This window comes from Bos indicus, chromosome 11, assembly GCF_029378745.1.
Source record: "Bos indicus isolate NIAB-ARS_2022 breed Sahiwal x Tharparkar chromosome 11, NIAB-ARS_B.indTharparkar_mat_pri_1.0, whole genome shotgun sequence".
Taxonomy (NCBI): Eukaryota; Metazoa; Chordata; class Mammalia; order Artiodactyla; family Bovidae; genus Bos; species Bos indicus.
Genome location: NC_091770.1, coordinates 27,514,338 through 27,528,676, shown reverse-complemented (window position 1 = coordinate 27,528,676; position 14,339 = coordinate 27,514,338). Strand labels below are relative to the sequence as shown.

The 14,339-nt window shown below is 37.0% G+C and overlaps 1 protein-coding gene across 3 annotated transcripts in view; it reads left to right on the top strand.

Moving 5' to 3' along the window:
* Nucleotides 1–11,804, top strand: part of SRBD1 (S1 RNA binding domain 1) — a 245,303-nt gene extending 233,499 nt beyond the window's left edge. For all 3 annotated transcript variants that reach the window (XM_019970090.2, XM_019970089.2, XM_070798591.1), the window contains 2 exons: nt 7,464–7,648; nt 10,918–11,804. In XM_019970090.2, the coding sequence (XP_019825649.2) occupies nt 7,464–7,648; nt 10,918–11,207 (475 nt within the window). In that variant the 3' untranslated portion in view covers nt 11,208–11,804. The remainder of the gene's footprint in view (nt 1–7,463; nt 7,649–10,917) is intronic.
* Nucleotides 11,805–14,339: the final 2,535 nt, after the last annotated feature.

Genomic DNA, 14,339 nt, shown 5'->3' with positions numbered 1-14,339 from the left:
ACCTCCCTATATGTCATTTTTCTTATCTGTTAAATGAGGATAATGTTACCTGTCTCTTTGGATGGGAGATGTGAAAGTTGGTCCATAAAGAAAATTGAGCACTGAAGAATTGATGCTTTCGAATTGTGGTACTGGAGAAGATTCTTGAGAGTCCCTTGGACTGCAAGGAGATCAAACCAGTCAATCCTAAAGGAAATCAACCCTGAATATTCACTGGAAGGACTTTTGCTGCAGCTGAAGCTCCAATACTTTCGCCGTCTGATTCAAAGAACCAACTCATTGAAACAGATGGTGATGCTGGGAAAGATTGAAGCCGAAAGGAGACAGGTGCGACAGAGGATGAGACGGTTAGATCACTGACTAACTAGACATGAATTTGATCAAACTCTGGGAGATAGTGGAAGACAGAGGAGCCCAGCTTGTTGCAGTCCATGGAGTCACAAAGAGTTGAACACAACATAGCGACTGAACAATGACAAGTTGGGATGGCATGATTAAATGTATATAGAAATCTTAGCACCTGGGAGACAGTAAGCTGTTATTACTGCTCTAGTCATCACTGTTACTTTTGTTGTGATTAAGAAGGGGCTGTCCACTTGAGTCATAAAAGGGGAGTGGGGCTGATTTACAACTGTTAGTTGCCCAGGAGAAAAAAATGTTTTACTATGTGATCCAGGTATAGTTAAATTATAATATAATTAACATTGTTAATTAATGTTAACACTGGGTCCTGGAACTGAAAAAACACTGCTTTCTCTCCTGCATATCTGGAGAAACCTTGTAATCAATGAGAGGGAGTTGCCAGCCAGCCATAGTGCTTGCTTCTGTCTGTTCCATCTTCCAACATATTTGCCCTTCTCCTTCTCCCCTTCTCCTCTCTCTTCAGGTTTAGATCGCTCGGTCTGGAGCCTGAAACGGTCAGGTATTGATTTAGTCTCCCATTATCTCCCTTCTCCCCTTCCTGTCCCCACTCTCACTGTGGATTTTAATCTTAGCCTGGCTTCTGACTCTATGTGTGACCATAAGCAAATTACTTTGATCTCAATTGCCCAACCGTTAAATGGAATGAAAATGGCTCTGCCCATTCAGAGGACAATTGGAGAGATTTATGGAAAGGGCAGGTGTTGAACATTTTCAAATTTCTTGAAAGAAGGATTCCTAGACAGGATGGATTTCATAGTATAAAGGGTATTTCCCAAGGAAGAAAGTTCTTTATTCCAGTACATGGAGTTTATCCCCTAGTAGTGCCAGAGCTTTTTCATTTCAGCTCTGCTATCACGAGCCTATATGTTTTTTAAAATACTGCTTTTTAATTTGCCCTCCTCTTTCAAATATTCACAGGCACTAATCCACGTTATGGCTTTACAGACAGTAAATTAAATTATATGAATTCTGAGCACAGTGCTTTTGAGCTGTAGAGAGTCTGCAGTCTTTGAAACCACTAACTTAATTTTATACAACTCTTACTCAGTAACTCAAAAAGAGCCAAACTTTTTCTTTGAATTTGGTTTAAAAAATAATAATAAATTACTCCCAGGCAGTGGTACTTATTGTGCCAGATTTTATCTGGGACCTAAATCTTCTGTCTACATTGAAAACCTCCCAGAGTTAAACAGTAAGCAGTGCTAATGAAGATATGGTATATAACGAATTTTACCTTAGCTACAGCCTTGTGGTCTCTGCTGTGTGACTTTAGGCTGGTCACTTAATCTGTATGAGTTTAAATTTCTTTATCTGCAAATCTGTATCCACAGTAAATTTATGAGAGAATTAAATGAAGTCATCTTTACTGAGCACTTTCAACATATTTGTCTGTATGTAAAATCCTACCTCTAAAACAGCAGATATAAGTAGAAGATAATTAATTCTGATATACTGTCATTACTTAAATTAGACTAAGCTCATTCAGGGCAAAGGCTCTGTTATCATGTTTCATAGAGTCTTCTTCCACAGTAAATAAATATTTATTGAGGAAAACTGAATGATTTTCTAAATTATTTTTAATTCACTTCAGCATTTTGTCTCATGCCTTTGAAGAGCCTTGATTTAAACAAATCTTTATCATTTGAAGATGTTGTGTGTGTGTGTGTGTATGAGTGTGTTTAAAACAACACAGGCTCAATGGAAAGAGGATGATCAAACTGAGCAATTGGGTTGTTGGGGTTTTTTCCTGTTTCTTTTTTTTTTTTTTGATGGGGGATTATTGTTTTAACAAGTGTAAGAAAACTGATTTTCCTTTGTCACTTATAAATTTATTTCTAAGACAGGATTTTAGAAATCTTTAGAGCAGTAATCACAACATTTTCAGTACATGATGCCTTTCCATGTTTGTATTTTCATGTGCACTTGGATGTATGTATATATACATTAGGTTTTTTAAATTATAGCTTTAATTATACTTACACAGTATATCACACTGTGGTTCTGAAATAGGAAAACCTACATAAAAATCAATGCTGCTTATTCTTTGTGGTATTGGTTACTATTTCTCTGATCTTAGGTATTTTGTAACTGCATGTCTTCTTCAGCTATTTCTAAAGAGATCATTCTAATCTCAGATTTTTAGAGGATGTCTATATAAGCACACTTTAACTGTTTTCTTTTTTTAACAAAATTCATTCCCTTTACTAAACTGCTAAAATAAAATAAAACCGCTTTCTAAGGATATTTTCTCCCACAATTACTGCAGCATACATCAAGTATCCAGCCTCTATGCACGTGTAATAGACCTTTGAAAAAGGAGGAAACATTTGCTAAGTTTTTCAGAAGTTAGAATCAGGTTAACAGTCTGATGCTTATACCAAGTCTCTTGGAAGACAGACCGCATCCGTTAATCTGTGGTAGTTTCTTTTTGGCTCTTGTTTTTTTCTGCTGCTTACAGATCCAAGAGTATGTTTAGATGCAGGAAGTACTCCAGAGACACTCTAAATGGTGCCAAGCAATGACGCTAGAAGTGCCCCCTGCTGCCCAAAGAGTTTTCAGAAGTAACCTTGGTTACCCTTTCTGAAAGGGTTGCATTTTTCCAAAAGTTTATCTGCAGTGTATAAATTTTCAAAAGCTGTTACATTCTTATGAAAAATTACTCGCTGTAACTTTCTGTGGTTGATGATACGCTAACAAAAACCATTTCAGTATTACCTTCACTAGATACCTGCTAGCTTCTGAGCCCCGTAGGTTGTTCTGTGTGTGGGCTTCTCTGTAAATGCCCTCTACTTGAATTTACCATTATTTGTGGATTTTACATCAGTGAAGATTTTGAAGGATTCTGGCCCAGTTCAGTTTCTTGGTTTAATAGAGGTTAGAGATTTGAAAAGATTCTTTGATGATGATTAAAGTGCAGTTCACACTGCCACCCCTTTGATTTGACTACTGAAACAGCAGATGTGGTAAAGCCACACTGGTCTAAGCAAAACTAAAGTGTGCTGCTCCATGCTCATCTAGGTGAGTTCAGCTCCCATAAATAGCGTAAAGGAGTAGTGGGTTTCCCTCCTTTACCATGTTGGAATTTACATTGTCTTTAATACAAAGCAATAGGTTTTAAATACATAGAATCTGTGGGTTTCAGTATAACAAACTGAACTTTTCTTTTGTGTCCTACCACTTGCTCTATAATCACAATCACAGATAAGAAGGACAGGTTACCTCTTTTGTTTTAAATTGTTAAATGTCTGTCTGTATTACAGATGATGCTGTCTGCTTTATCTGTAACTACTTTTTCTAAAATGACTGTGCTCTTGCATTTATTGGCTTATTGATATGATTACTTTAAGACTGAGTAAAACCAATGGATAAAAATAAACAAGTATGAAAGTCTCTTTTAAAAGTATCTAGCATGGATGGACAACTAGGAGTACTTTGCCCTTGCAGCATGATTCTTTGTGGAGCCTTAACTCTTACGTGTTTAGCCCACAAAGCACATGTTAATATTAAGTTGTTTTTAAAGTGATGGAGTTGCATCACCATGATTTTTCTGTGCTCTGTGGGATATCATGTTGCTTTAATGTAATGAGTCCTGGGCTCCTAAATTTCTCTCTCCATGCTGGAAATGATTACATAAAACTGAATGGCTATATCTGAAGTCTAATGAATCTTGAGAATTTCTTATTCTTCAAGAAAAATATCACAAAGACTTTTCTTATTCTTTGAGGAGGAGAACTTGCATTTGTAACAAGTTTCTGTTGAAGATATCAGCGATTTTAGGTTTTATATAGCATTCTGTTTGAAAAACAAGCAGCCTCTCTCTGCTGCAAGGTCTGTGTCTTAACTTTGTGCAGATGTGTGCTAAAAGAACATGATGTGCTTATTTGTTGCATTTATGCTACTTTCTGACTTTAAGTAAGATGGATGAAATTACATATTAAATAGAAACAGCAGCTCAGACAGCAGTCCTTAGCAAACTGAAAAAGCCTTTCAGAGACAGTGAAGAAAATGAGACTATGATTTTAATAACCCATGAACTTTTGAGAGAATTCTCTACTTAAATACGTTTATATAATAATTTCTCTGTTGGATTCATCAATGTTAACTCTCTAATATTTAAAACTAATCTGCCATTAAATCGTGTTGGTGAAATGTTACCCAAAGTATTGTCTTATATCTTAACCAAATATAACACTTTAATTTTGACATAACTGCAGTTATGAACAGACATACACTGATGTGTGTAGCCTGAAACTCCAGTTAGTGACAATAGCTATGAGGCCATAGGCAGGTTATTTAACCTCCCGAAAGCTCGGTGTTTCCTTTCTGTATGATGTGATACCTACCTTTTAGGATTATTGTCAAGATTAAATGAGAACATCTATCAAGCACTATTTTTTCAGAACACGTTCACTCACATTCTAGTTCTAAGCTTCATAAAGTATACTGTGTTTTTATATGATACTTCTGAGCCAGAAGGTACTTTGTGTTGAGTATTTCTTATTTCTAAAATGAAGCTGTATGTTTGATATTATTTATCACAGTTGATTCTAGAGTAAAAATTCAGAATAATGTAGAATAAGTTATTCTTAGTGTATTTAAAGAACACATGTTTATTAAGTGGCTACTGAGCAAAAAACATTGTTTCCTATGGTTTACAATTGAATATTTTTGAAATTAAATTAAAGAGAGGTCAAACGCAATGCTATTCCCAGTTCATTTTATAGTCTCCCTTTTGTTTGTTAGTTTCCATTTTATGCAACCCTGTTGTAACTTTAAGAAAGTTTTCGAAATAAAAAAGCATCTGACTCTGTTGCATAGTCATTTAAAAATAGGGTTGATCAATACTGAAGCATTAGCTAGGAGTACAATTTGGTGCTTTTTTATTGATTTTAATTACCAGTGCCCTCAGGCTTGTGTGTGTGAGGATGAAAATGATATATAAAATATGCACCCAGGTTAAATAGACCAATATTCTTTGTGCATCTGCAGCCACTATAAACAGAATCCTTTATATGGAAGTGACTTGAGTATCAGTTAGTTATATACACATGCACACAAAAACCTTAAGTCTCCAAGTGGCCTCCTGAGCCAGTGTTTTTGCTGTTGAGGCCAAGACATGTCCAGTACTTTGGGAAGTTTCTTTTAGTTATTTTATTAATTATAAAATGCTATTCAAGTTTATTATGAATCTTCAACCCACAAATATACTTTTTTGGCCTTTTAATTGTTGATTGTAAGCCAGAATCTTGGGGATTTGAAAGATGTTCTGCTGAATAGCCAGTTGCAGACCAATCAAGCCAAGAGGGTAAATACCAGGGAAGTCTGCTCAGCAGGGCCGGTATTATTTAGGAAGTTGTGCAAGGAAGTTGGCTGCGGGCAGAGGTTGCCATGTGTCATCTGCCCCGTCAGTCAGAGCTATAGCAGCTGTTGCCTGTCACCAGGGCCGTTATATGCTACTAACAGATACCTATCAACACTAAAGATACCACTGCCTGTCCATGGGCCCAGGAAGCCATGGACACACAGACATAAAGTGTGTAACTCACTTGCCACCAGTTGGGATGGAAGCTCATTTAAAAGGAAAAAAAAAGGAGCCCGAGCACTAACTCCTTAGTCTTTCATGAGACCCTTAATGAAAATATATTAAAGAAAATAGGTTGGATTTTCATCAGTCTGTTTTTGACCAAAATTACGACTTTGGAAATGTAGGAGGATTACACATTTGAACTCAAAGAGATTCCATGGTTAAATGAGAGATGAGAGAGTTTCTCCCCTAGATAACAGACTGTCACTACCAGATTATCACTACAGAGGCCTTCTCTAGGTGAACACAACAGTGGGGGAAAAAGACTGGAAATAACAAGCATTCCTTTTGTGATCATGCAGTAACCTAGCAAATAGGATACATCCCAGTTCTAAACATAGACAAGCCTCCAACAGTTTCTTTTTCCCCTGCCTTTTTTCCAGAGACATCCTTAGAGGAAAGGATTGGGGGGCATTAGTATCGCTATCTATCTGATTACTGTGTTGACATTTTTAAAGAGCCATTAATCATAAGAAATTGAACTTAACGATGTGGAAAAGTACACAGCCAAGGAATATCAAGAAAGTAAGCTATAGCTTACTTAATATTCAGATGAGATTGAAGGGAAATTCATCTTTAACCCTTTGTTTTTTTCTTGATTAACTCATTACTGAACTCCAAAGCTAAATAATTGAGAGGCAGCTAAACAAACATGGGGAATGGTAAACATAGCAAAGAGAAATTGAGAAAGGCAAATAGTCTCCTACATATTACAGGTATGTAATATATTAAGTACATAAAGTAATATTCACCATAAGGTTATGTAAGTGAGATCTTCCTTGCAGAGCTTCCATTTGGGGAAGAAGTCACTTTTTGATAATCCTCTCATCCTTTTTCTGTTGACTTCTGAATCCTTAATATACTTGATATGATTTAGTCCATGCGAGGCATAACCGTTGATGGAGAATTCTTAGATTGAGCATATGCTTGCACAGGTTACACTGTCATCATGGGTACACAGAAGTAAAGAACAGAGATATGGCATATGGATAAAGTGATTTGTTTGTCAAAAGTTGGCAATCCTTGTTGGGTATTTTGCTGGATTTTGATAGCAGCAATTCATTGTTTGCCTAATAGGTAATTTAACTGCAAAACATTTTCCTAACTGAAATTTGCAGAAACATGAAGCAAATATAGGTATCCTTATTTAGAAAATATATCTGGCACTAAACTCTAATGAACATTGCACTGTAAAACATTTCTGATGCTGATTCTGAACAGGAGCTTCTTTGGAAAGTAACTCTAAAACCTCAAATCATCCTCTTCCTTTTTTCTCCCAAGACAGATCATCTTTATGGCATGGGGCACATGGTAGATTTTCAGTAGAGACCAGTTGATTGATTGATATATGGATCTGAGATGAATAGGGGTGATTTATGTAAGTAGACTGGAAAATAAGTAATATTATTAATATGTGGTGGGGGGGGGGGGTTCTTCTTTTTTTTTTCCTCTGCAGGTTTTTGTCATTCATTGGAGGGACACTGTATGAGATTGGAAAGCCAGAAATGCAGCAAAAAATAAATTCATTCCTTGAAAAAGAAGGAATGGAGAAAACTGCAGAAAGATTGCAAACAACAGTACACACCTTACAGGTCATCGTAGATGGTCTCAGCCAGCCCGAGAGCTTTGACTTTCGAACAGGTAAACGATGAATGTGAATACCTTTCACTTGAGTAGCCCACAGTGATCCTGTGCCACAGGATCCTCCGTTCTGCCTTTCTCTCCATGAGAAAACTAGAGCGCAGGGACCTTCCTTCAAAGTCATTGAAGCTAGTAAGTATCCAGAGCCGAAGTTGAGGCCAGGTCTCCAGACTCTTCCTCCCAAGCTTATTTCCCATCACACTAGACTAAACACGTCATGCATGTGCTAGCATGTTCATGGAGACATACATTTTTCATAATCCTTTTGTAACTGTTTTTACCTCATAAGAGTCAGAAGTCCAAGGTAAAGCATTCAGTTCACAAATTAAAGTGAATCTTCTTTCTGAGTTACAGCCTTCCATGTTCCTGGATTCTGTGTCAGTGAACACTCTGAAGAAAAAAGATACTGTCTCTCTGTTGATTTTCCTTCTAATTAAAAGTCTCATGGCTTTCAGCACAGGTAGATGGTGAAGGAAGTTTAAGAGCCATAGTTGTTGAAAGCAATGACCCGGTGAGAAGGAATTAAGGTATCAAATGACCTACTTCCCAAGGAAATTTGACTAGGAAGCCCTGAGATTTAAATGAATCTGTGCTTGTCTCACATCATTTTTATGATACCATGTTTAGGGCTTGGCTCATTTCATCCTGGGTTATGCTGTGTTGAGGTGGTTTCTTTGAAAAGGTCTGGGGGAATTTGTGTTCATCTGTCAAGCTCAATGTACCATTCCCTCAATATCTGTGTAAATTTGAAATTAATTTCAAGGTTGGAGAAAAATAAAATGAAACATACAGTAAGACCTATGCCAAAAATGTAGGAGTAGAAGCCTCCTGGGTGGTCCATCCAAAGTGAATACTTCCGTGGACAAATCCCTCGCCCTTTGCAGTTATTCTTAGGTGTGAATTCCATAGGTGTTGTCTAGCAGTGAGCAGTGGCTTTCAAGCAGGGTGGGAGTGCTGTGCTAAAACCACTACATTAGAAGGTTGGCAAATATGCTCTGTTCCGGCTTTTCTTGTCCATCTTGGTTTTTTCAGTCTTGATGTTGATTGTTCCCATGATCTCAGTTACACTGTAGACTCAGAGCAAAGATCAGCCCTCAGATTACAAAGCTGAGTTAAACAACCAACAGCTAAGTTGGTCTTTACCTGATGATGCCTCTAGTTGAGCAGAAACATACACCTGGGCTCTGAATTGAGCTTACCAGTTACTGCAGTATTTATCATTGTTTCAAGTGAAATTTCCAATAGATCTCTTTGGAACTGACTTTTGCCCTAGCATAAGTCACAGGTTTCTAGATGTCTGAGAACTTTCATTTTAACACTAAATACATCATCAGGAAGAAAGGCAGACAGTCATATGTTTAAAGGAGCAGATAGTATTTTGAATGTTTCTGCATTTATGTTACATCTCTTTTCTGTCCTCCATTTTCTCAAAATTACTTCCTTTCTTGCCTCATTCTTTCTTTATACTCATCCTGTCTTCTGTTTTTCTGGTGATATAATCAACTCTATGTTATTAACACTCTGGTCGCCAGTTAGTTTCCATAATTGTGTTCATCAGAAGCAACCTGGTGACAGGGGACTGAGTATGTAGCCTTGGCAATCAAAGTGTTAAAGTTTGCCTGGTACATGGAGGCTTTTCTAATTTCTCAGTGGCCTGGGCTATGTTAAGTAGTTCTTGACTCTGATTTTCCATGCAAAATTAAGCAGCTGATCAGAAACCCTTGGGGATTGTAGCTGCTGGACCTCTGTAAGAAAGAGGGAGAGTTTCTAAGTATAAAAACAATACTTGTGGGGCCTCAGAGACCATCCTACCTCTGACCATGATCAACAACTTGGTTTCCCTTTGCTTTGACACAGTCCTTGCCGAGAGTAATGGCGTATGCAGTGGGCTCTTTATTTTTGGAATTCACACCTGAACATCAGATGGAATTCTACACAATCAATTCTAGTGTTAGCATATTTCTTTTTTATGAGGAAAATGAGATTTAAGGTTTAAAGAGGGGTTTTGTTTTGTTGTAAAGGTAAAAAGTGGATTTTTTTTTTAAGTGGATTTTTTAAAAAAAGAAAACCTTGATTTCAATATGGTTAGGCTGGGGGAGGGGAACCAAGAGACGACCAGTTGTTAATACAAATGTAAAGGATAGTTTTAACAAGTAATCAGGATAAAGCCAACAGCTGTGGAGGAAAAGGAAATGGAATGGGTGGAGGGGAAAATGAGGTCTTAGTAAAAGGAGATCCAAGCATAGAATGTGTTCTTTGTTATTAGAATCAACATTCAGTAATCCTAGGAAAGGGGGCCAAGAGGAGCCATGGGTAAATGGAATCCACAGATAATCCAAAAGCCCTGTTTCAATTGCTAGTTGTAACCTTCTCCATCATAAAACATTTGTTGTTGTTTTTGTTTTGTTTTAACTTAAGCCATGATTCCTCAGCAGGCTTTGTGTCTGTCTTTGGTGGGGGGTAGTGTTAATGAACAGAGAAATGTATCGGTACACTGGCATGAACAAGGGAAAGAAGGCTGTAAAAACTCAAGAGTAGAGATCTGTGCTTCATCTTTGTTTCTTGAGTACCTAGTAAAGTGCTAATAGGAGTTAATAAGTGTTTTATGAATTGAATTGAAAGAAGAGAAAGGACATAAGGTACTGGCCCATCTGGGTTTCTGAGCAATAGATAATCAAGAATCCATTCTTTTTGATTGGATAAATTTATTCAAAATGGATAGGAGTTGATCCTTGAGTTCAAAATTTGGGGGCAGAAGTGAGAAAGAACATTTAAATTTCACATTTGACTAAATATTTATGGATGTTCTACCCACTTTAAACATTTTGAGAATTCAGTCACTTGAAGGAAAACTCCCATTCTTCTGTCAACAAGAATCTTATTTTCTCCGTATTTGTAATTTAGCCTTGCATATTCATTGAGCAAATGTATTTTCTCATCTCCTCTTCATAAAGAAGAAAATAAGCCACTATAGTCTTTTGAGTCCCTTATGTATGTGCTAATGTTCACAGGTTAGCAAGATAGAGTTTGAGGAGAAGATAGTGTTTGAGTAAACTTTCTTGAATTGTTCCTACTTTGCACATGCTGTTTCTCCAACTAGGATGCCTTTTCTCTGAAGGCAGGCATGTATCTTCAGCTCCTTTTATGTCTCCCCTCAATGCTTAATACTGGTCTGGGCACACAATTGATATGTATACAATACTTACTCATTAAATTATGTTGTGTCTACATTATTTATACACACTGTCCATTTTCCCCTTTTGTTGTAGATTTCGATAAACCTGATTTCAAGAGAAGCATAGTCTGCTTGGAAGACCTGCAGGTTGGGACAGTTCTTACAGGCAAAGTCGAGAATGCCACCTTGTTTGGAATTTTTGTGGATATAGGAGTGGGGAGATCAGGGCTGATTCCCATACGAAATGTAACAGAAGCAAAACTTTCTAAGACGAAGAAGAGAAGGAGTCTTGGACTGGGCCCTGGAGAAAGAGTGGAAGTCCGAGTACTCAACATTGACATTCCCCGATCTAGGATTACCCTGGATCTCATTCGGGTGTTGTGAGTGTGCCACTGATGGCCAGACAGTGGTTTTATTCCCTCACTTCTGTAGGTTGGCAAGAATAAGTTAGATGTTTGTGCACTCTGGATGGCAGATGAGAAAGAACTCACTTAATATCAGAAGTATTTTCCAAACATTTTCCTTATTTTTCCTTTTGAATATAGAGAGCTAATGGCTTGATTTCTTTTCCCTTTAAAAAAAGCAGCTCACAGACACCTTTATGTGGCTTCATGTAGTAATGATTTTCTGACCAAAATTTTATTTTTTATAATTCATCTTTGAATCCTTTTGCATTTTGTATAATAGACTGTTTCACTTCTACTTGCCAACACGCCTTGCTGGACTTATGTGGAGTTATCTTCGTAAAAATCGTATAATGTTTCTTGATAGTAGAACTGGCAGTATTTAATCCTCTCTTTTTATAGACTTAAAAAAAAAATCAGGCCCTTTGGATTCGACTTGTTATTTTTCTCTTGCCTAGCAAACCAAAATATACCAATTAAACAGATCCTGATGTTTTCATAACCATTAAGTGAATAGCTCAAATTAATTATCAGAATATGTGTATTGATCTCTACAATAAAATGTTGTGGTTAGTGATCTTGTTTTTGCTGTGTTAATTCAGTGAATTATCTAAGAATCAGTCTTGATCGAAGTAAATATGGCACATATTCATACAAATTTTGTATAAGCCAGCTGTGCCTTTGGGGAAAATGGAAGTCTCTAGAAATCCGAAGAATGACATTCTGTTTGACTTATCACAGAAAGGCATATTCTTTCATAAGCATAAATATTAAACTCCAAATGGGGATAGAAATGGCCCCCTCCTATAGATTGAATATATCCGGTGCAAAGGGACAAAAAAACTAGATAAAGCCAGTGACTCTTAACTCTCGTTTTTTTTTTTTCCCCCCCAGTGGAGATGGTAAATATTAGCAGGATCATAGAGGGTAAAAATGATTTAAACAAAGCCCACCCTGGACTGGTATCTTGTCCATTCTGGCTGCTGTGGTTGATTTCACTGAAGGACTCATTTACATAACAGATTAAGTACCTGGTTTTTATTTTTATTTTTTTAATGCATAATGAGTAGATGGTTACTAAAGAGGGTGGCCAATCCTGCTTGTTTACCTGGGACAGTCATTGCCCTGGCATAATTTTAAATAGTGCTTCTTTTTGTTTCCAAAGTGCCCCATTTTATATAATGAATCATATGATCATCTTTGTAGATTCTTTACCATCTGAGCTACCAGGGAAGCCCTTAATACTAACAGTCCCTTACAAAGTGGTAAATCACAGCATGTTTAATGATAGTTCCGCATGGTTCATGTTTCTCAAAATTTGCAGCCTTCCAGCTGGTTTACGTAGATCTTCTTAATGCCATGGGTTCTTTAAAAGTATATAATGCAATTCCTGTTTGCCTGACTATTTCATTTCTGAAATGCTTTTTCTCTCTTACTGGTCTTCAACTAACAGTGGATCTTAATGTTGTAACTTTAAGTTGGCCTTCCTGCTCACTCCTCCCTATGTTCTTCCTGATTCATAGTTTGTAGATCATTGATGAGTGATATGCACCCGAAGAGTCTTATTCTGAAGCCTGCAATGTAATTTCAAGCAAATGCTTTTTTTAAAAATTTGAGGTATAGTTGTCATATGACATTATATTAATTTCAAGCATACAACATAATGATCTGATATTTGTATATATTGCAAAATGATCACAAGTAGTCTGGTTAACACCCATCACCATACTTGGTTAAACAAATGCTTTCAGGGAAAGGGCCTTCTCCCTGGGCACTTTGAATACAGGAACCAGAGTAGTCAACAGTGTGACTCATCTCTGTTGACCTGGTAGCTAAGCCCTTGGAGACACAAGGAGGACTTGATACTGAACTAGGTTTCATGATTTATCCTATTCAGCCCAAACATGGTAGTGCTCTGGGAGAAGAGGGCACATTTCATTTATTTTATAACTCCATAATGTAGCATGATGCTTGGTGGTCGGTATATTCAACTAGTTCTAATTCCTGTTCTACCAATAATCTACGTGTGCATTTAAGCTGGTACCTTTACTTCTCTGGGCCTTCTTTTTCCCAAGTTTAAAACGGGGATGATGATAATAAAGCACTCGTTTTTTCAAATTGTGTTGATGGCCTCCTATGTGCCAGGCATTGTCCTAGACACTGACCATAAAATTGTTATAGAAAAAGAGAGATTATCCTTGCCTTTATGGAGCTTGAAGTTTATTGAGGAAAAAAAACTCATTAAGAATCACATAAAAATATAAAATCACAAGCATGATAAGCAATATAATAGTGACAGCATATAATAGATGAGTTGATCTTTACAGAGAAGTTAGAAAATGTTTCAGGGAGGTTTAACTGAAATGTGAAAATGACCAGTAGTCAACTGGGGCAGATGTTTTGTTGACCTCAACAAGAGTTGTTTCTGATAAATGGTGGAGATGGAAGCCATATTGGAATGGGTTTGAGAGAGTGTAGGAGGAGTTATATCGGACATAGTGAATATAGATAATTTTTCAGGGGTTTTCACTGTAAAGGAAAAATAGAAATAGAAAAGTGGCTGGAAGGGGAAAATGGAGTAAGGGAGAATTGTATCTTAAAAAAAAAAAAAAGAAACAGAAGAAATAGTAATATATACAAATAGAAAAGATCCAGGAAAATTTGATACAGAAGACGAAGAGGAGAATTACTGGAATGGGATCATTGGGTGGATGAGATTGAATAGGTCTAGTGCACAAATGATTGGTTTAAGATAGGGATACAAAGAGTCCATCCATAATAAAATAGAGAAGACTGAATATGTGGGCACAGATGTATGTAGTTAGGAAGATATGATGATGGATGCTCATGGAAGATCTCTTTGTATTACTTCTATTTTCTCGTTGAAATGCAAGAGAAGACTGAGACTGAAGTTCAGAGGGGAAAGGAATTGAAAGTTTGAGAAGAAAAGAAAGGGTAAGAAAAAAATGAAAAAACCCAGGGAAATAGAGTATGATTTCCAAGCAGTGTTAGATGGTCTACTGGGTTAGTGATCAGTTGAATATAGGATCAGTTAGTTTGCTTCTATATTTCTTTAGCTATATCAGCTAGGCGGTACAGGTCCAGGTTAGGT